The sequence below is a fragment of the Acomys minous genome (genome assembly GCF_964271855.1).
Source record: "Acomys minous genome assembly, chromosome: 16".
Taxonomy (NCBI): Eukaryota; Metazoa; Chordata; class Mammalia; order Rodentia; family Muridae; genus Acomys; species Acomys minous.
The window spans coordinates 40092181-40112370 of NC_140498.1; the positions used below are offsets into that span (position 1 = coordinate 40092181).

Here is a 20190-nt window from a genome sequence, read left to right on the forward strand (position 1 = left end):
TCAAGTTGCCCAGATTTCCACACACACCCAGTCTTGCTGAAATGTTGCTCAGTGTATCATCCAGCTCGGGATGGCCAAGAAAAGTTCTGTCATGGTGGGTGGAATGTTTCGTACTACTATGTTCAGAGAGTAGCCAGGGCCAGGTTACTCAGCCATTACGGGTAGTTTACACGCGGTTTGTGGGTTCGTATTAAACGATGCAGCCTTGGGTATCCAGCACATCAGCACCAGCATCGTAATGTGTCTGTGTCTGCTGTTCCATATTCTTGTTTTCCTGACAGCGCCGACTGAGGGTTTGTGTCGTCCTCATGAAGCTCAAGAGAGTTGCCTGGTGCTCTACTGTGGAAAGTCGTGGCGAGGCAGGGTGCTGGGAGGGCCGCTCCAGAACTAGGGAAAACAGAGATGGCTGGCCACCAGGGCTGAGTAACCTGGCCCTGGCTACTCTCTGAACATAGTAGTACGAAACATTCCACCCACCATGACAGAACTTTTCTTGGCCATCCCGAGCTGGATGATACACTGAGCAACATTTCAGCAAGACTGGGTGTGTGTGGAAATCTGGGCAACTTGAATTCATGAAACAACATCAGGCAAATGTACCCTTCCTAAGGAGAGAACACACCTACCCAAGTCCCGCCCTCAGGCTTTGCCCACCCGAGGCTCTTAGGCCACGCCTCTTTTTTCTGTTGCGCAGGCGCAGGTGCTGCGGGGGCCCTAGCGCGACTGCGCCGCGCTGATTCCTCGGATGTTGCCGGTAGGCATCAGTCTCAGAAACTCTAAATATCCGTGCCAGTTCCACGTAAGTTCTGGGACTCGAATTCACAGCTGCCTTCGGCTTACGCTGAGCAGGGCGCGTGGTCCCGGTGCCGTGGCGAATCAGCGGCGCGTGGGAGGGCGCGCGCGGGTTTGGCTCTGGCAGCATGGTGGCTAGAGGAACCCGGGAGGAGTGGTTGGTCTGGTCGGGTCAGCCTTCTTTGCTAACGGAGGGCCTCGTGTTTAGGGGGCTGGGCGCTTACTTGGAGCTGCAGACGCTGGGGTTGTAGTTACTGTAGCCTGAGAAGCCACTTACCGGGCACCGGCGCTGCCCCCACCTAACGGGCCCTGTCAGACCACCGGGCAGACGGGGAAGCCGGAGAAGGCAGGACAGCGAGACTGAGATCGTGAGTGAGGGCGCCTGGGAGCGCAAGAGAGGCCTGGTGGGATTTCTGAGATTTGGAGCTGAGTACTTCGTGGGTGCCACGGTGAGACAACATGCTTTTTTTCTAGGACCCTCCCAGCCTTGTCCTGCAAGATGGACCCAGCACTGTCTGCTGTCCGACTTACGGTCCGGGAGGCCGTTCACACCCTTTCATCCTCAGAGGATGCTGGCCACATCCTTTCCACCCTGGGGACTCTGAAGCGATACCTCGGTGGAACTGAGGATCCGGCCCTCCCCAAGGAGAAGGAGGAGTTTGCCACCACCCACTTCTCAATCGTGCTCAGATGTCTGGTCAGCAAGCTGAGCCCAGGTTGGCTGGAGCTTGTCCCCGGTGGCCAGCTGGAGAGGCTATGGGAGAGCTTCTTCCTGGACGGGCCCCCGGACCAAGCCTTCCTGGTGCTCATGGAGGCCATCGAGAGCACTGCTGGGTGAGCGGTGTGTGAGCAACAGGGTGCCCAAGTTCTGACAAAGGGACCTCCCAATACCTTAAAGCTGAGTGGAGCTGGACCTAGCTCAGACAGGGAAGGGCCCTTGCGTTTTAGCCTGGCCTCCTCCCTCTTGGTGGAGGCTGGGATGAAGAGCGGGGTCCACAGCGCAGGTGGCAGGAGCAAAGCAGCAGCTCAGAGAGTCTCCACTGCCCCCAACTGACACCAGGAAGGTAGTTGGTCACTTGCTGCCCTCTCCGGACCTTTCATTTTATGGCACTCTCAGGGTCATCTCAGGTTTTTAATTAATTAATGAATTAATTTATTTTTAAAGATTTATTTATTATGTATACAGTGTCCTGCCTGCATGCAAGCCTGCAGGCCAGAAGAGGGCATCTGATCTCATTATAGATTACTGTGAGCCACCATGTGGTTGCTGGGAATTGAACTCAGGACCTCTTGAAGAGCAGGTGGCGCTCTTAACCACTGAGCCATCTCTCCAGCCTGCCCCGGTTTTTGTTTTTTTTTTCAAGACAGTGTTTCTCTGTGTAGTCTTGACTGTCCTAGACTCGCTTTGTAGACCAGGCTGGCCTGGAACTCACAGCGATCCGCCTGCCTCTGCCTCCTGAGTGCTGGGATTTAAGACGTGTGCTACTGTGCCCCAGCTGAGAAGCTGAGGTTTTATAAATGGTTGTGGTGGAGGCTATAGAGACGGCTGGAAAAGCACTGACTGGTTTTCCGGAGGACTTGGGTTCAGTTCCCAGCTCCCACATAGCTGCTCTCAACCGGGACTAGGGTTCCGGAGGGTGTGACGCCCTCTCCTGGATGCCACAGGCACTGCACACAAGTAGTACGTAGGCATAGCCATAGGCAAAACATCCACACATAAAATAAAACTCAAAACTTAAAGAAAACAGAAGCTGCTGTGATGCAAGCAAAGGCAGTGAGGAGTAAGGGGACGAGTGGGGCAGGGTCCAGTGGGACACCCAGTAACTGGCCGTTCAGTAGTGGAATTAAGTGTTTCCTTTCACCTGAGTTCAAATGCACTTGTGAAGTTGTTAGGGCTAATTCTTTTTTGTGTGTTTTGTTTTGTTTTCTGGTCTTTTTGAAACAAGGTCTATTACGTGTCCTGTGACCTCACAGAGATTCCCTGCCCTCTGCCTCCAGTATGCCAGAATTAAAGGCGTGCACCACCACACCCAGCCTCTTTTTTTTTTTTTTTTTTTTTTTTTTTTTTTTTTTTTGAGATGGGGGTCTCTCATCTACTGAGAGCTTGTCTATCTGGCCATGTATATCCAGGGATCCACCTGTCTCAGTATCTCTGGGGCTGGGACTTGAAGTATTTGTCACCTCACCTTGGTTTTTTTGGGGGGGGTCATGGAGGGTTGGAGACTATGTAGCCTTGACTGTCCCTGGAACCCACTGTGCAGACCAGGTTGACTTTTAACTCTCAGAGAGCCTCCTGCTTCTGCCTCTTCTGTGCTGAGATTAAAGGCATGCACCCCGATTAAAGGCTTGCCTTTCCTGGCTTTTAGTTTTAGTTTTTTGAGACAGTGTTTTTCTGTGTGGCCCTGATTGGCCTTGAACTCAGAGATCTACCTGCCTCTGCTTTCCGAGTGCTGGGCTTAAAGGTATGCGCCACCACCATCCAGCTCACCTGGCCTTTTTTTTTTTTTTTTTTTTTCAAGACAGTTTCTCTGTGTAACAGCTCTGGCTGTCCTGGAAGTCACTCTGTAGACCAGGCTGGCCTCCAACTCACATTGTGGTCCTGGGATTAAAGGCATGCGCCACCACCTGGCTCACCTGTTTTGTTTTGTTTTGTTTTTTTAATGTGGGATTTGGGGATCAAACTTAGGTTGTGATGGTTGCAGGGCTTGCTTTACCAACTGTGCTGACTCTTTATGGCCAGAAGGGGACACTAGGCAGAGGGGGGCTGAGGGCTCCCCCCAGTACACTTGCTGTTTTTCAGTCCTAGCTTCCGTCTGATGAAGATGGCTCGGCTGCTGGAGACATTTCTGAGCACGGGCAGAGTGGCTGCTCTAATGGCGGAGCAGTGCCGCCCTCAGACCAAGCCCAGCTTCCCCCTGTTCCAGGAGACGCTGCTCTGCAAGGTGGTGGGCGTGCCTGATCTCCTGGGCAACCGTCTCCAGCGGGACAACCTGACCCAATTCTTCCCCCAGAACTATTTCCCTCTACTTGGCCAGGAGGTTGTCCAGACGCTAAAGGCAGTTGTGAACTTTCTCCAAGGTGAGTCTCCTGCCTCCACATTGACTTTGGCCTTTATCATCTCCCTCTCCTTGAAGTAAGACTCTCGAAGCCTGTGGGGCCTTAAGAGTCAGGCTGGCGCTGTCAGGTGGGTTGGATGCTGGCCTATCATGTCACCAGATAGAGTTTCACTTCTCTTTTGGCATCTGATCTTGGGGAGTTGGGTCTGACCCTAGGGTCCTTTCTTTCTGAGCTGGGTGTTAGGCAAAGCCACCATACTGAGACCTGCTTTCCCTGCCCAGCCACTTGTGTATCCAAGAAGCCATCCCTGTTTGCGAGGTCCACCTCCTTGCGTACTTGAGCCTGTTCATCTGTGTGTCTTTGGAGGAGGTGGTTTTGAGCACTCACTCCATAGTGACTGTTCTTGGGTCTGAGGGCAGATGCTTTTCACCTGTGTGTCTGGCACTCTAGGGGGCCTGCTGTCACTCACAGATCTCTGCCACCACGCTGTCCATTAGCTCTGCCTTCTCTGGGACATAACGACTGGCTTTCCCAAGTATACATCTCAAGAGTGAGACTGGGGGAGGGCCGCTGTGATTCCTGGGTGAGTGGGCTATCAGATACAGGCCAGTGAGACTGACTGCCTTGAGCCCGTGCCTCTTCCTGAAGTGTCCCTGCTTTCCTTCTTGTGCCTGTCACATGCACACTCCACTCTGCCTGCTCCTAGCTAAGCTTTGACTTTGGCTTGCTCCCGTGGGCTCTGCCCAGCAGTACCCTGGGGGCTCCTGTAGCCTTTACCCATGTGACCACAGCGGACTCTGGTCCTTTAGAGTTTTGACACTGCCCCCACCTGGCCCAAGCCATTGTCTTCCCTGGGTTCTTACAGCAGCCACTTTCTGGTCTGCTTTGCTCTGTCTTCTGTTTTTGTTTTTCGAGATGGTTTCTCTGTGTAGTCCTGGCTGTCCTGGACTCACTTTGTAGACCAGGCTGGCCTCGAAATCACAGAGATCCATCTGCCTCTGTGTCCTGAGTGCTGGGATTACAGGTGTGCGCCACTGCGCCCCACTATTTTGTCTTGTTTTTGAGCCATGGTCTCACTCTTAGTGGTGCTTTGGATTCCACCCTTGCGGGCTCTGAAGTACCCATCCTTACGTCACTGTGTGTCTGACCCCATGGCAGATTTCTGGATGGTGCCATTATCTCAGCTGTACTAGTGGGAGGCTGCCACCCCATCTCTTTACTCTTTTTTTTTTTTTTTTTTTTTTTTGAGACAGGGTCTCTCTGTGTAGTCTTGGCTGTCCTGGACTCACTTTGTAAACCAGGCTGGCCTCGAACTCACAGAGATCCACCTGCCTCTGCCTCCCGAGTGCTGGGATTAAAGGCGTGCGCCACCACGCCTGGCTCATCTCCTTACACTTGACCAAGGAGGGAGACTTGTGGACAGTGGCCACTGTGGTGTCTATAGCCTGCCCAGATCCCATTCGCTTCAGTAGTTGGCTCCTTAGCCGGGACCCCTCTGGTGCCTCTTCAGTAATGTTGGTAGGGTCATTGTGATGATTGTGGTGATGTGTGTGAGACTTTTTGCTTTGTTTTTGAGACAGGGTTTCTCTGTGTAGCCCTGGCTGTCCTGGATTCACTTTGTAGACCAGGCTGGCCTCAAACTCACAGAGATCTGCCTGCTTCTGCCTTCCTGAATGCTGGGATTAAAGGTGTGTGTTCACCACCATCTTGTGTGGGAGACTTTTAAAGCACAGTATTACTGGATTTTCATGTTAAAAGCAGTTCTATTCTAGCCAAGTAAGGTGGCTCATGCCTGTAATCCCAGCACTTGGGAGGCAGAGGCAGGTGGATCACTGTGAGTTCAAGGCCAGCCTGGTCTTCAAAGTGAGTCCAGGACAGTCAAGGCTACATAGAAAAACCTTGTCTCGAAAAACCACACACACACACACACACACACACACACAGCTCCATTTAGATTTTCAGTCCTATTACACTGATATGCACCTTAGTTCCAAGGGGTTTCTGCGGGTGACTCGGGTACTGAGTGCAAGGTCGCTGTCGTTAGTCAGATGTCTTTAGTGCTTGCTTTGTGTTCCAGATGGCCTAGACTGCTCTGTCTCCTTTGTGTCTCGAGTTCTGGGGAAGGTCTGCATCCAGGGAAGAAAGAGTGAGTAATTGCTGACCTCCCCTCCCCCCACATACACACACCCAGGGAGGAGGGTGAGAGTCACTTCACCTTTAGACAGTGACATGTAAGTTGACCCTTGCCTCCGGTGGGGTTCCCTCACTTGGGTCTAGGCCTCGGTCTGCTGATGTTGTCCTGGGATTGCCCATGTCTGTGGGGCTGTGGGGCAGCTGTGGACACTGGGTACCCCCCCATGTTCGGCCCCTGGCTGAGGATGGCTTCTGAAGCCCAGGACCTCTGTGCTCCTCAGAAGAGATCCTGGGTGTGCTGGTGCCTCAGCTGACAGTGCTCACGCAGGACAGCTGTGTGTGGCAGCGGGTGTGCTGGCGTCTGGTGGAGCAAGTACCTGACCGGGCCGTGGAGGCTGTGCTCACTGGACTTGTAGAGGCCTCTCCTAGGTAAGTAGTCAGGCCTGGTCCCAGCCAGTGTTTCTCTGGGTTTCAGGGTAGACTCTGTCTTTGTTGCCATTTCCTGAGCTGCTCTCCTGGGCACCATACCAGAGCCCGTGTCCTGTGCAGTTGGGTGGCCCATCCTCTCTTGGCATTGCATCTTCAGGCTGGCCCCCACCTTGCCAGTCACACTCTCTTCACTGTGGTCTCATTGCCCAATCATTGATCTCCTGGTTCTGCTTTGTTAATGGGGTCTTCCATCCCCTGAGTGCCCACTGGATGGTGGTGGCTTTGTCTCTCACAGAGTCCAGGTGACCTCTTTCTGTTTGCTCATCTTACAGTAAGTGGAGGTGAATGTGTGGGTCACACTGCTGGAGGCAGCCTGTTGGGCTGGCTGGCTGCTCTGAGCACATTGCTAGCCCACCGCTCCAGGTCAGTCTCTGAACATGGCCGCACCTCGGTGTTGACTTTGCATTCTTTGGTTGTAGGTATGGGTGTGAATTGTTTACCGATGTCCCTTGCTTGTGTTTTCCTGGTGTGTTTGTAAATAGCTTTTCCCCTAAGTTCCAGGCTCTCTCCTATAAGGTCCGTGAGCCCTCAGCAGAGCACCACTTAGAGTTCTGTGGGTTTCTTGTTTGTTTCCTTTTGAGTTGGCATCAAACGTGCTATGTGGATGAAGGTAGCCTTGAGCTCTTGCTCTCTTCGGCTTTGCCACCAGGTGTTGGGATTAGCGGCATGCACCTTGAATTCCATGTTCACTTTAGGTTCTGGGTCTTGTCTGTCCTTTGGGCTGTCTGCTGTTTACCTGTTCCCTGTGCTAAATCATGTCTGTTTACAGAGGTTTGCTTTCTCCAACTGTTAGGACTTCCCTCTCTTCAAGCCTTTATGTCTCTATGTTAAAAAAAAAATTTATGTGTGCATGCGTGTGCATGCGTGTGCAGATGTATGTGCATATGGATATGGATACCAGGAGTCAACCTTAGGTGGTGTTCCTCAGTCACGCTCTACTCTTCTTTTCTTCCTTTCTTTCTTTTCCTCTCTGTGTAGCCTTGGCTGTCCTGGACTCACTTTGTAGACCAGGCTGGCCTCGAACTCACAGCGATCCACCTGCCTCTGCCTCCTGAGTGCTGGGATTACAGGCATGCGCCACCATGCCCGGCTCTCCACCTTATTTTTGACACAGGGTCTTTCACTGATCCTGGGCTTGCTGATTAGTCTAGACTGGCTGGCCAGCATGCCACTGCACACACTTTCTGGCTCTGCAGGTCCAAGTCCGTGCCACCATGCCCGGCTTTTCTAGTGGTTCTGGGCATCCAGCTCCCTCGGGCTTGCCCAGCAGATATTTTACCTATGCAGCCGTACACATAGCCCTAGCCCGATGCCTTTGTGTGAAATTTTTTTTTCTTTCTTTAAAACAGAATCTTACTATGTAGTTCTGGCTGCCCTGGAACTTGCTGTGTAGACCAGGCTGGCTTCGGAGTCAGAAATTTGCCTGCCTCTGCCTGACAAGTTCTGGGTTGAAGGTGTGTGCTACCATGCTGGCCTTTGCGGACTTGATGTAACAATCAGGACTGGTGAGATGCTCAGCAGGTGGGCACTTGCTGCCCTGGCTATGAAGGCTGTCATCCTGAGGTCCATGGCAAGATCCACATGATGGAAGGAGAGGACCAGTTCTTCCAGATTGTCCTCTTGACTTCTATGTGTGTGGAATGGTGTGTACACACACACACACACACACGCGCACGCGCGCGCGCGCGCGCGCACACACACACACTCGAGCGCGCACGAGAATCATGTAATAAAAATAAGTATCAGCCGGGCGTGGTGGCGCACGCCTTTAATCCCAGCACTTGGGAGGCAGAGGCAGGTAGATCACTGCGAGTTTGAGGCCAGCCTGGTCTACAAAGCGAGGGCAGGACAGCCAAAGCTACACAGAAATCCTGTCTTGAAAAACCAAAAAAAAAAAAAAAAAGTTTCAAGGAAGAAACCCTCTCTGTGTGGCTGAGGGGGCTGTCCACAGCCTTACTTGCAGAATGAAATGGTGGTGTGGTGTGTGTGGGTCTCTTAATCTAGCTTAGGGTTTGGCAAATTGCTGCTTTTGGGTCAAATCAGGCTGGTGGTGGAGGTGGTGGTGTGTGGGTATGTGTATGTGTGTATAAAGTTTTATTGGTTGGTTGCCATGCCCTTTCACTTATACATTGCCCATGGCAAAGGTATGTGGAGCATTTATCTGTGGCCTTGACAGGGCAGGGAAGGGTCCCCATCTTGGGTTGGTCCTCTCAGCTCTGTTGGGGGGTCCAGGTTTTGTTTTTTTTTAAACATTTTAAACATTTACTTACCATGTCTGCACACCAGAAGAGGGCACCCAGATCACATTATAGATGGTTGTGAGCCACCATGTGGATGCTGGGAATTGAACTCAGGACCTCTGGAAGAGCAGTCAGTGCTCTTAACCTCTGAGCCATCTCTCCAGCCCCAGGTCCGGGCTTTCCATGGATGCTCACATTCATTCTGGGAAGAGGAAAGATTAAGGACCAACTCAGGTCATGGAAGGGCTAACCCCAAACTCTTAGAGTGAGCAGGTGGGAGGGTACAGGACGCCATACTGTTTGCTTTTCCTTGTCCCTTCCCTTTGAGGCCGGCTGGTAATTCAGATCCTTGCCACCCCTGCCTCACAGGCCGGAAGTCCTGTCAAGGCTACTAGGAAACCTGGTGGTGAAGAATAAGAAAGCGCAGTTCGTGATGACCCGGAAGCTTCTATTCTTGCAGTACCAACACACGGTGAGGATGCCAGGACAGGGTGGGGCTACAGGCACTCCAAGTCACTCCTACCTGCTCCATGCAGAGACTCTCAGGCTGTGGAGAGTCCGTCCTGTAGCATGAGTTGGCAGCTGGGTACCACTGCAGTGTGTGGATGAAGCAATGGAATCACTTTAACACTTGGCCATCCTTCAAGAGGGCAGGTGAGGGATGCAGAGATGGTTCTCCACAGACCACGCCCCCACTTCCTCACATAAAATAACACCCAAGCTGTCTATTCCTGAACCCAACACTCTGTTCCAAACTGTCAGAGGATAAGCCAGTCAATAGGATTATGCCACAAACCAAGAACATCAAGTGCCAGGATAAGCTTCATGCATTCATTCCTGGAAGACAAGGCTGTGGCATTAGAGACAGCTGTGAAAGAGGGTGGCCGAAGGGACTAGGGAGATAGCTTAGTTCATACAGTCCTTGTCATATAAGCAAGGGGACCCGAGTTTAAGCCCCCAGAATCTGCATGAAAAGCTGGGCTTGGTGGCACATGTCTGTCATTCCAGGGCTGGGGAGGCAGAGACAGGTGGATCCCTAGTGCTCTGGGCAGCCAGCCTAGCTAACTGCTGAATCCCAGGTCCTACTGAGACCCTGTCTCCATGATGGCACACGCCTTTAATCCCAGCACTCAGGAGGCAGAGTTAGGTGAAAAATATGAGTTTGTGGCCAGCCTAGTCTACAAAGTGAGTTCCAGAACAGCCAGGGCTGCACCAAAAACCCCTGTCTTGAAAAGGCACAACAGGGCTGGAGAGACGGCTCAGTGGTTCAGAGCACTGTCTGCTCTTGCAGAAGTCCTGAGTTCAGTTCCCAGCAACTGCGTGGTGGCTCACAACCATCTATACTGGGATCTGAAGCTCTCTTCTGGCATGCAGGTGTGCATGTAGATAGAGCACTCATATACATTAAATAAATAAAATCTTAAATTTAAAAAAAGCTAAAACAAAGGCTGAGTGTTGTGGCATACGCCTTTAATCCCAGCACTGGATAGGCAGGGGCAGGTAGATCAACGTGAGTCTGAGGCCAGCCTGGTCTACAAAGTGAGTCCAGGACAGCCAAGGCTATACAGAGAAACCCTGTAATTAAAAAAAAAAAAAAAGCCAAAACAAAAACAAACAAACAAACAAAACCCCACCAGGACCAAGGCAACTTTATAAAAGAAAGTGTTTAATTTGGGCTTATGATTTCAGAGGGTTGATTAGATGGCAGAGTGAAGGCCCAGTGGCCGGCACACCTGAGAGCTCCCATCCTGATCTGAGAGTAGGAGGCAGAGAGAGGGAGAGAGATGCTGGGAATAGAGTCTTTTTTTTGTGGGGAGGGGGGTTTGAGACAGGATTTCTCTGTGTAGCCTTAGCTGTCCTGGACTTTTTGTAGAGCAGGCCTGGCCTTGAACTCACAGCGATCCTCCTGTCTCTCCATCCCAAGTGCTCAAATTAAAAGTGTGCACTGCCCCCCACCCCCCTAAAAAAAAAGCTGGGCTTGGTGGCACATGCTTTTAATCCCAGCACTTGAGAAGCAGAGGCTGGTGGACCTCTGTGAGTCCAGGACAGTCAAGATTACACAGAAACCCTATCTCAAAAAAAAAAGGGTGCACCGCCATGCCTGGCTGGGAATGGAATCTGGTTTTTTTTTTCTTTATTAATTTATTCTTGTTACATCTCAATGGTTATCCCATCCCTTGTATCCTCCCATTCTGGGAATGGAATCTTTAGAAGCCTCAAAGCCAGTCCCTAGTGACACACTTTTTCCAACAAGGCCACACCTAATCCTTCCCAAACAGTTCTTCCGAGTATTAAAATATATGAGCCTGTCGGGGCCATTTTTATTCAAACTATGTCACCAGTAAGCTTGGAAGGCAGAGGCAGGTGATCTCTTAAGTTCCAGGCCCGGCTCGTCTACATGGTAAGTTGCAGGACAGCCAGGACTACATCGTAGAGAGACCTTGGATGGCACCTGAGGCTGACCTCTGGTCCCCACATATACACAAGTGCATGTAACTACACACAGGAACAGCCTACAAACTTTATACATATATGCTACTCACATGTGCACACGCATGCACGCTCCATTCCATCCCATTCCTCCTAGAAACAGCCTTCAGCTCCTGACGGCCCTTGTAGGGGAAGTTAGGGAGCAGTCTCTACCTGGTAGATAGGACCCACTTTTGTTGTAGACACCCATGCTGCAGAGTCTGCTGGGATACTTGGCTATAGACAGTCAGCGGCGGCCGCTCCTCATACAGGTAAGCATCACTTGTCCCTCTGAGCCTGTAGTAGTCCTGGGAGAAGGGCAGTGGAGGGACTGTCTTCTGACAGGAAGGATGGGGTTCAGCTTGCTGTGTTCCAGCCCCTCGGGGTACCTGTGGGCTCTGGCCTGAGGCTTGGGTGGCTGTGTTGTATCTGCTGCCTGAACAGGCTGAGGCTCTGCCACTTGCCAGGTGCTTAAGGAGCTGCTGGAGACCTGGGGCAACAGTAGTGCTGTCCGACACGCACCCCTGGAGCAGCAGTGCTATATCAGTAAGGCCATCCTTGTGTGCCTGGCACACCTGCGGGAGCCAGAGCTGCAGGACACCCGGGATGGTAAGAGGCCGTGGCGTGGGCACACCCTACCCCCTAACACTCTGAGGAGCCCTTCAGGATTCATGTCTGGTGCTTTAAGAATTGCTGGGCAGCATGATGGCGGGTGTGAAGTGCCGCCTGGACAGCAGCCTGCCCCCTGTGCGTCGCTTGGGCATGATCGTGGCCGAGGTCATCAGCTCCAGGATCCAGCCTGAGGGGCCTCACCTGAAATTCCAAGTGAGCAGGCTGTCTTCTCTGTGTCCTCTAGGGGACAGGGCTCTGGGTCTCCCTTGCTGCCACACCAGCGCCTCTAGCACCTCACCCTTCTGGGATCTAGGATTGAGGAGTATCCCTTGCGGGGCATGTGATTGGCCAGGGCTGGTGTGGGGGCCGGTGTGACCTCCAGGTCATGGTGGGTGGGAGCGGGAGTGGGTCCATACGTGCTCAGGGCCAGGTCTGTGAGTGTACCCCCCACTGTGTGTGCCCTGGCCTGGTTAGACAGGAGTAAGGAGCCATTGCCTTGGGGTTGGTCTGCTGGGCCTGGGTGCTCTGCGCCCAGGGGTCACTAGGCTGACAGTGACACACTAGGCAGGGCACTAGGGTGTCAGCCTCTCCTGACCGCTGATCGGTGTGGGCACTACTAGGCTGGACATGATGGGCCTTGGTGGTGTAAGGCTCTGCGTGGCCTCACTGCGAGCCTGTAGATGTGGCCTGTCCTTGTGTGTCAGCAGCCAAGGGTCTCCAGGCCCTGAGGAAGTAGCTGCTAGGCTCAGCACATCTAGCGTCATGCTTAGCTTGAGGTGGGCATTCTGAAGTTGTTCAGAAAAGGAGGCTGCTAAGTGAGATCAGGCAGCATGAGAGGAGGCAGCTGGCTTTGCCTAACTGACAGTGGGGAGGTGGCAACGGCAGCCTACAGGCACCACTAACGCCACTGCATCTGCAATAGTATGAAGAGGATGAGATGAGCCGTGAGCTGCTGGCCCTGGCCAGCCCCTGGCCTGTGGGTGACCGCTCCTCGGAAGCAGGGTGAGGCTCTCTACATTTCCAGTCCCCACCCCGAACCCTTCTGACAAGTCAGGGGGACATGGGCACCTGAGGAGCTCAAGGCTATCCCGGTGATCCTGCTGCCGCTTGTTCCCTAGAGGCCCGTCCCTGCCTCCTGCTGCCACAGAGCCGCCTGTAGAGACACCTGCAAAGACTGTGGGCAGTGATGTCCCCCCGGCTCAGCCGCCGGCCTCTGACTCAGAACTGGACAGGTAGGCCAGGGTTCCTTGGCCTCTGAGGGGGTGAGCTGAGCCCTGCAGGAGGATGCTGACTTCCCGGCCCTTTCCTCACCTTCCTGCCGCCTTTCCGTGCCACCTCTCACATGGGTCAGGCTCTTAGAAGGGGATTCTAGTGTCTTCAGGTCTTAGCCTTGAGGACTTAGAGATAACGTAAGTCCTCACTGGGGATGGACAGATGCAGCCTCTGTTTGTCTTATTACAGTGATGACGAGTTCATCCCCTATGATATGTCGGGGGACAAAGAGCTGAAGGGCAGCAAGGAGCCCCTGTACATCCGAGACTGCGTGGAAGGTGGGCCCTGCTGAAGTCGCATCATTGTGCACACTCTGCACTGGCTTGTTCTGAGGGATGCCTGGGCCGGCCCCACTTCACTGTCAGCCCAGTTTGACACTCTGGGCACACTGGAGTCAGGGTCAATGCTGAGACTTACTGAGGTTTGTGTGGGTTCTGTGCAGCCTTGACCACGTCTGAGGACATGGAGCGCTGGGAAGCATCCCTAAAGGTGCTTGAGGGCCTGGTTTATAGAAGCCCTGAGGCCACTCGGGAGGTGAGCAGTAAGAGGCTGGGTCAGGGTTGTTTGGGAGGTTGGGAAATCCTGGGGTGGCAGTGCTCCTTGTGGCATCTGTATCCTAGATCTTAGCAGGTGGCACCATATTGCTGCCTGGGCCCATGGGGCTGAAGGCATCCTGACTCCTGACCCTCCCTGCGCAGGTGAGCGTGGAGCTGGCCAAGGTGCTACTGCACCTGGAAGAGAAGACCTGTGTGGCAGAGTTTGAGCAGCTGCGCCAGAGAGCTCTAGTGGCTCTTACAGTCACAGACCCGGAGCAGGTGAGCCTTGGCATGGTGACCCTAGCCAGACCAGGAGCATCAGAAACCCTGGTGGCACCATTCTGTGCCCTGGTATGGCCCTTGGGTAGTCTTGGAGCCTTAGCCCAGTGACTTCTCCTTTGCCTACCCAGGTAGCCAAGTATCTGACCTCACAGTTCTATGGCTTGAACTACAGCCTCCGACAGCGCATGGACATCCTGGATGTAAGTGACCTTGACCCCGTCCCCGGCAGGCCCAGGCTGCCTTAACTTGGGAAGTTGACCTATATGGACTGTGGTACTGGGCATCATGCATGCTAGGCAAGCTGGCTACCTCAGAACTGTACCCTTAGCCCTCGCTGTTTTCCCTCCCTCTCTCTCTCTCCCCCCCTCCCTCTCTCTTTCATGTTCTTTCTTTTCTTCCTTTCTTTTTTTTGAGATAGGGTCTTACTATATAGCCCCAGTTGGCCTTGAATTCATAGATTTCAACCTGCCTCTCCCTCCCCAAGTGCTGGGATTAAAGGCATGCTGCAACTACACCTAGCCTCTCCTAGTCCCCTTTAAAAAAAAATCAATTTCTTATGTATACAGTGCTCTGCCTGCGTGTGTGCCTTCTCTCCAGAAGAGGGCACCAGATCTCATTATAGATGGTTGTGAGCTACTGTGTGGTTGCCGGGAATTTACTTAGGACTTCTGGAAGAACAGCTAGTGCTCTTAACCTCTGAGCCATCTCTCCAGCCCCCTCCCTCAGCCCCTTTTAAGGAAAAATAATTATTATATGTTTGCATGCATGCTTGAATGTGTAAGTGTAACGTGTTTGTGCAGGAGCCCATGGAGGTCAGAAGAGGCACTAGCTCCTCTGGAACCAGAGTCACAGACAGTTAAGACAGTCACAAGCTGTTGCGGGTGCTGGGAACTGAACCTGGGTCTTCTCCAAGAGCAATAAGTGCTTTTTTCTTTTTTCTTTTTCCAAAGACAGGGTTTCTCTGTGTAGCCTTGGCTGTCTTAAAACTTATTTTGTAGACCAGGCTGGCCTCTAGCTCACAGCGATCCACCTGCCTCTCTGCCTCCGAGTGCTGGGATTGAAGGTGTGCACCACCACGCCCGACAGAATAAGTGTTCTAACAGCTGAGCCATCCTTCGGCCTCCTTGCCCTCTTTTACCTTTTAATTTGAAACAAGGACTTCCTAAGTTGCTGAAGCTGGCCTTGAACTTGTGGTCTTTCTGCCTTTGCTTCCTTAGTAGCTAATATTACAGGCCTGTGTGTCATCAGGCCTGACAAAGAGTGTACCATTTTGGCCGGCCATGGTGGCGCATGCCTTTAATCCCAGCACTCGGGAGGCAGAGGCAGGCAGATTCCTGTGAGTTTGAGGCCAGCCTGGTCTACAAAGGGAGTCCAGGACAGCCAAGGCTACACAGAGAAACCCTGTCTCGAAAAAACAAAAGAATGTACCGTTTTGAGTTGCGTGAGGTGGCTCGTGTCTCTGATCCAGCTATGCTATATCACCTAGTTCCAGAATATCACCATTAATTACCCCAAAAGAAAGGCTGGGCGTGGTGTGCACATCTTTTATCCCAGCACTCAGGAGGCAGAGGCAGGCAGATCTCTATGAGTTCGATGCCAGCCTGGTCTACAAAGTGAGTCCAGGACAGCCAAGGCTACACAGAGAAACCCTGTCTTGAAAAAAGAAAAAAAGAAAAAGAAAACCCTAAGCTATCGCATTAACAGTCACTTTCCCGCCCTTCCCTCCATGGTCCTGCTCTCTGTCTGGATTTACCTATTCGGGATGCTCCATATAAACAGAGCAGGGAGCTGGGTGGCCTTTCGTGCAGGCTTCCTTTGCTGGGTATGACACTGCTCAAGGCCTTCTCCCATGTGATAAATGTAGACTTCATTTTTTTTTTTTTAAATTCATCTTTCCATGCAGCTGAGTTCCTTGGGAGAGGGAGCAAGGTCAGGGGTGAGACTGGGTGAGTTTTAGGAAAAGCATGATGCATTGGCCCAGGTACCCACTGTGAGGAGGCGCTCCTCTCACCTCCCTGCCTGCCCCCTGCAGGAAGTACAGATTTAGTGCACCAGCAGAGGACATTCTGGGTCTCCTAGGACACAGCTCCTGCAACCCAGGCTGCAGAGCTTTGTAGACCGTTGGCTGCTAACCCACTTCTTAAAGTGCTCCCTTCCCAGGGCCACATACCCTCCTGAGTTGTCTTTTCAACATTTTAGTTTTGTTTTATGTGTGTGAGTGTCTGCGTGTATACATGTACTGTGTGTGTTCTGTGCCTGTGTGGGTGTTGGGAACCAAACCTGAGTCCTCAGCAAGGGCAGTGAGTGCTGGGAGCCTCTCTCCATCTCTCCAGTCCCTGTGTATTGGGTCTTTTCTCCACAGGTCCTTGTTCTGGCTGCGCAGGCGCTGTCTCGGCCAAGGGGCCTGCAGAGGCGTTCCCAGCACACTTCCCCTGGTTCTGGCACCTTGTGTTCACCAACACCAGCTACTTCTCAGCCTGGTGATGCTTTGGCTCCTGACTGGCGGGTGGTTGTGGAGGAGCGGATCAGAAGCAAGACCCGAAGGTTCTCCAAGGTCAGCAGGACTCTGTTCAGGTCCTTGTGGGCATGGGGTGTCTGTTCTGGGGGTGGCAGAGTGAGCAGTTGCGTTCCCCTAGGCCAGTGGTTCTCAACCTTCTCACTGCTGCAGCCCTTTAATGCAGTCCTGTGTGGTGACCCTCACCCATAAAATTTCATTGCTACTTTATAACTGTACTTTAGCTATTATTATGAGTCATAATTTAAATTTCTGATATGCAATATGGAAGGGCTTGCGACCCACAGGTTGAAAACTGCAGCTCTAGCTATTGTCTGACTAAGGGAACCCAGGCATAGGCAGGGTCAGCTCTAGTGTTGGTGCTCCTTCAAGCGAGAACTTACGTACAAACTGAGGCATGTCAGACCAGCATGATATTAAAACATGGAAGTGAAAATTTAGGTGTCAGGAATGCCACACAGAAAAAAATGACTCTGGGACTACGGTGTCTGGAGATGGTTTGGGTTGCAGCTCAGGCTGGAGACCACAATGGCCAGGTCTCCCATGGTGAGGCCTGTCTAGCTCTGCCTGGCTGATGTGCAGGGCTAGGGTCTCTGCTCTCAGATGCCTGAGGCTCAGTGTCCTCTCCCCAGGGTCCTGAAACCCAGGAAGGCCTGGGCTAGCCTAAAGGGGCTGCACGAGATGGGAGAAACCTTGCACCTGGACTAACGCTGTGTGTTTGGCAGGGCTGTCCTCGGAAGGAACTGTCAGGTGGCCCCAATGAGTTCAACTCTGTGGCTGGTTACTTCTTCTTCCCCCTCCTTCAGCACTTTGACAGGTGAGGTTTCTGGAACTTTAGACACACTTCTGTGAACAGTAGTTGTGTCACAACAGGATGTAAGTATGGGCTTGAATTATTTTATAAGCCTCAGTTAAATGATGTGGAATATTCTGGAAGGTCCCTTTGCTGTTGAGCTAGTGGTGAGGGCATAGTCACTGTAGACTCTGATCTTTGATCTTGGATTTATGAAGGTGCTGGTGGCGCCATCAATGCTGCTGGCCTGCTGCTTGCCCATTGCTTACGTCCTCCCATGTCTGTAGTCCTCTCCCCAACTCAGCCCGTGAGATTTTGGGAACAGCACAGGGTGTGATCTTGCCTCAGGGCCTGTCTTGTGCCTGGCAGCATACAGTATGCCTTCCCCTTGGGGCTGCCCTTTCACTGTATTGGCCTAGGGCGTGAAGGTGGGAGGAAGACTGTGTGAGCCTCCAAGGGTTTAGGTTTCTGTCATAGACCTCTTTCTGGGCTCTTCTCAGCCAACCATTAGGTGTTGGGGATGCCCCACCCACTCAGCACTATGTTGTAGGCCTCTGGTGACCTTCGACCTTTTAGGAGATGATCAGTTGGTGCTTGGAAGACTGACCCACACCTTAGCATCCCTGATGTACCTGGCTGTTAACACCACAGTGAGTTGGGAAATGGGGACTGAAAGCCCTCCCACATGGTTCCTCAGCAGAGCAGTTGTCGGAATAATCTCCAGAGTTCACAGGACTGGACCTGAGCTCTGTGTGGCTTGTCCATCCCCTACCTGTGGGCAGTGCGGGATGTCAAGGTCATAGGCATGAGCACTGTGCCCTCAGAATACACCCTGCCCTCCTTTTGGCCCTCGGGGCAGTCTGTGCAAAGCTTCCTGAGGCACTGCATGCATCCCCTCAGAGGCGAGCCCTGACTCAGTGGGATCCTACCTTGGGTGCAAGTGTGGGAAGTGCATATAGCAACCCCCTCAACAGCTGTCCTCCTGCTAACTTCCAGGTGGCTGTGCCTATGGGTAAGGCCCTGCTGGAGTTTGTATGGGCCCTTCGCTTCCACGTGGACACGTGAGTGGCCCATGGGTCTCCAAGGGAGCATGCCTAACATTTCCTAACAAGAAGTGGCCAGTGAGGCCCGAGGGCCTCAGACAGGGTTGGAGTGAGCTTTGTGGACTCAGTACATGTGGGGGGTCCTTCCCATAGGCTGCTTGGAGGCTCCATTCACAAAGCCACACCTCATCTTTCTCCACCCTCTTGGTTGGCAGTTATGTGCGCCGAGGCTTGCTGTCTGCTGTGTCCTCTGTCCTTCTCAGTGTACCCACAGAGCGCCTATTGGGGGACCTGCCAGATGAGCTGCTAGAAGCCAGATCGTGGTTGGCAGGTGAGTGTCTGGGCCAGAGCAGTATCAGCAGGTGTTGGAGTGGCTGGAGTAGACGAGCTAGGCCAGCCAGTCTGAGTGGGTCTGTCCTGTTCCAGCTCTGAGAAGTGTGACAGCATGAGTGTGGGGAACAGAGAGACCAACCTTATCTTATCACTTTGGGGGTCCCAACAGAGACAACTCAGATGGGAGTCTGTTCCCTCAGAAGCTCCCAAATCCAAAGCCAGAAATCATAGCGCACACCTTTAATCCCAGCCCTTGGGAAGCAGAGGCAGATGAGCTCTGGGAGTTCGGGGCTAGCCTGGTCTACATATAGAGTACTAGGCCACCGGGGCTAAATACTCAGACCTGTTTAAAATCAAATCCAGACAGGTTACATGCACGTAGAATGAATGCTGGAAACTTCCATCTAGAACCATTCTGACATTTTTGTCACCCTTTGTCTCTTACTCTCTGAATATTCTTTTAAAAGGTCAGTTGCAGACTCTGTTGATTCCCACTCCCCCAGGGCCCTATCTGGACCTTGTGCCTGGGGCCCGCTGGGAATGTCATACCCAGAGCCCTGCTTCCTGCAAGGCTCTGTGATTGGCCCCGATGCAGCCTCCAACTGTGGCTTCCACAGGACTCCTGGCCAGCATGGCCCTGTGTATCCTTCTATTGCAGTTTCTGATGGGTAGTTACAGAAGGCCTCATTCGCTGTTCCCCAAGTCCCCTGTGCTTGCCCAACACCCAGGACCAGGCCGGGTTCTTCTCAGGTGGAGTGCTAGAGCTCCCAGGTGTCTTTTCTGACTGGTTTTGTCCCAGCTCAGTGCTTGGGCTGCTGAGCTGTGCACCTGACCCGTCTGGTCCCTCCCAGTGGAGCCCAAGAGCCCTTTACTGGGTCTCGTGGTGGGACCTCAGAGAGAAGCCTGGCTGGTGGCTCCTTGAGAAGACGTGCAGTGACTGGCTCTACTGTGTTACTCACTTGTCCTTTACTTCTCCCTTGGCAGATGTGGCAGAAAAGGATGCGGACGAGGACTGTAGGGAGCTGGCAGTGAGGGCTCTGCTGCTTCTTGAAAGACTCAAAGATAAGCTCCTGTCCATATCCTCCCCATAGCCCTGAGGAGTCTCCACAGGGGCCCAGATGGACCTTGGGCCATCCCCACTGGAAGAAGAGAGCCCTGAGGAGCGGAGTCCACACGCCTGGGCTCTTTGTTGTAACCAGGTCTGGCGGGGCCGACTGGTTCCAGTGTGCATGAAGTAGGCTCCTACCAATCTGACCCCTGCTGTTATTTATATCTTGGCAAGGCTGAGTGGACAGCTAAAAATACTGAGGGGCCTGTGCCATGGGACACAACAGCCTCGGACTGACCAGAATTGGGGGTGGGAGTGTGGGCCCTGGAGGCGCCTCCTCCCGAGAGCCGAACTCTGGGCTCTGTCTGTGTCCAGGTTCTCAAGAGTAAAGACAAGAGACAGCTACTCAGCCTCCACTGTCCTCCCATGGGGGTGCTGGGACAGCAGGCCAGGAGTCCCCAAGGGCTTCCCAGCACTGTTCCTGTGAGAATAAACAGGGCCGCGGATGTCAGACAGGCCTACTTTTGTAGTTCTCACTGGCAAGGACTTTGGTTCCTACACAGTCCTCATGAGGGG

The 20190-nt window shown here is 52.9% G+C and overlaps 1 protein-coding gene across 2 annotated transcripts; it reads left to right on the forward strand.

Moving 5' to 3' along the window:
* Positions 1-656: 656 nt before the first annotated feature.
* On the forward strand, positions 657-20079 carry TELO2 (telomere maintenance 2). Of its 2 annotated transcripts, none has more exons than XM_084764190.1 (21): positions 657-754; positions 1267-1626; positions 3593-3870; positions 5927-5995; positions 6264-6411; positions 9081-9183; positions 11384-11452; positions 11648-11789; positions 11869-12005; positions 12715-12794; positions 12911-13024; positions 13254-13342; positions 13507-13598; positions 13763-13879; positions 14011-14082; positions 16245-16436; positions 17123-17214; positions 17741-17840; positions 18187-18251; positions 18449-18564; positions 19551-20079. In XM_084764190.1, the coding sequence occupies exons 2-21, from the start codon at positions 1292-1294 to the stop codon at positions 19655-19657; spliced, it is 2517 nt and encodes an 838-aa protein (XP_084620316.1). In that variant the 5' UTR covers positions 657-754; positions 1267-1291; the 3' UTR covers positions 19658-20079. The 2 variants fall into 2 exon arrangements, with proteins under 2 accessions (XP_084620316.1, XP_084620315.1); XM_084764189.1 differs by having other exon boundaries at positions 690-799.
* The last annotated feature ends 111 nt before the right edge of the window (positions 20080-20190 follow it).

Bases quoted from the DNA above. Each gene is read 5' to 3' on its own strand.
- TELO2 (XM_084764190.1), top strand. From the start codon at position 1,292: ATGGACCCAGCACTGTCTGCTGTCCGACTTACGGTCCGGGAGGCCGTT. The intron at 5,996-6,263 runs GTGAGTAATTGC...TGTGCTCCTCAG, and splicing joins CTGCATCCAGGGAAGAAAGA to AAGAGATCCTGGGTGTGCTG. The intron at 17,841-18,186 runs GTGAGTTGGGAA...GCTAACTTCCAG, and splicing joins ACCTGGCTGTTAACACCACA to GTGGCTGTGCCTATGGGTAA.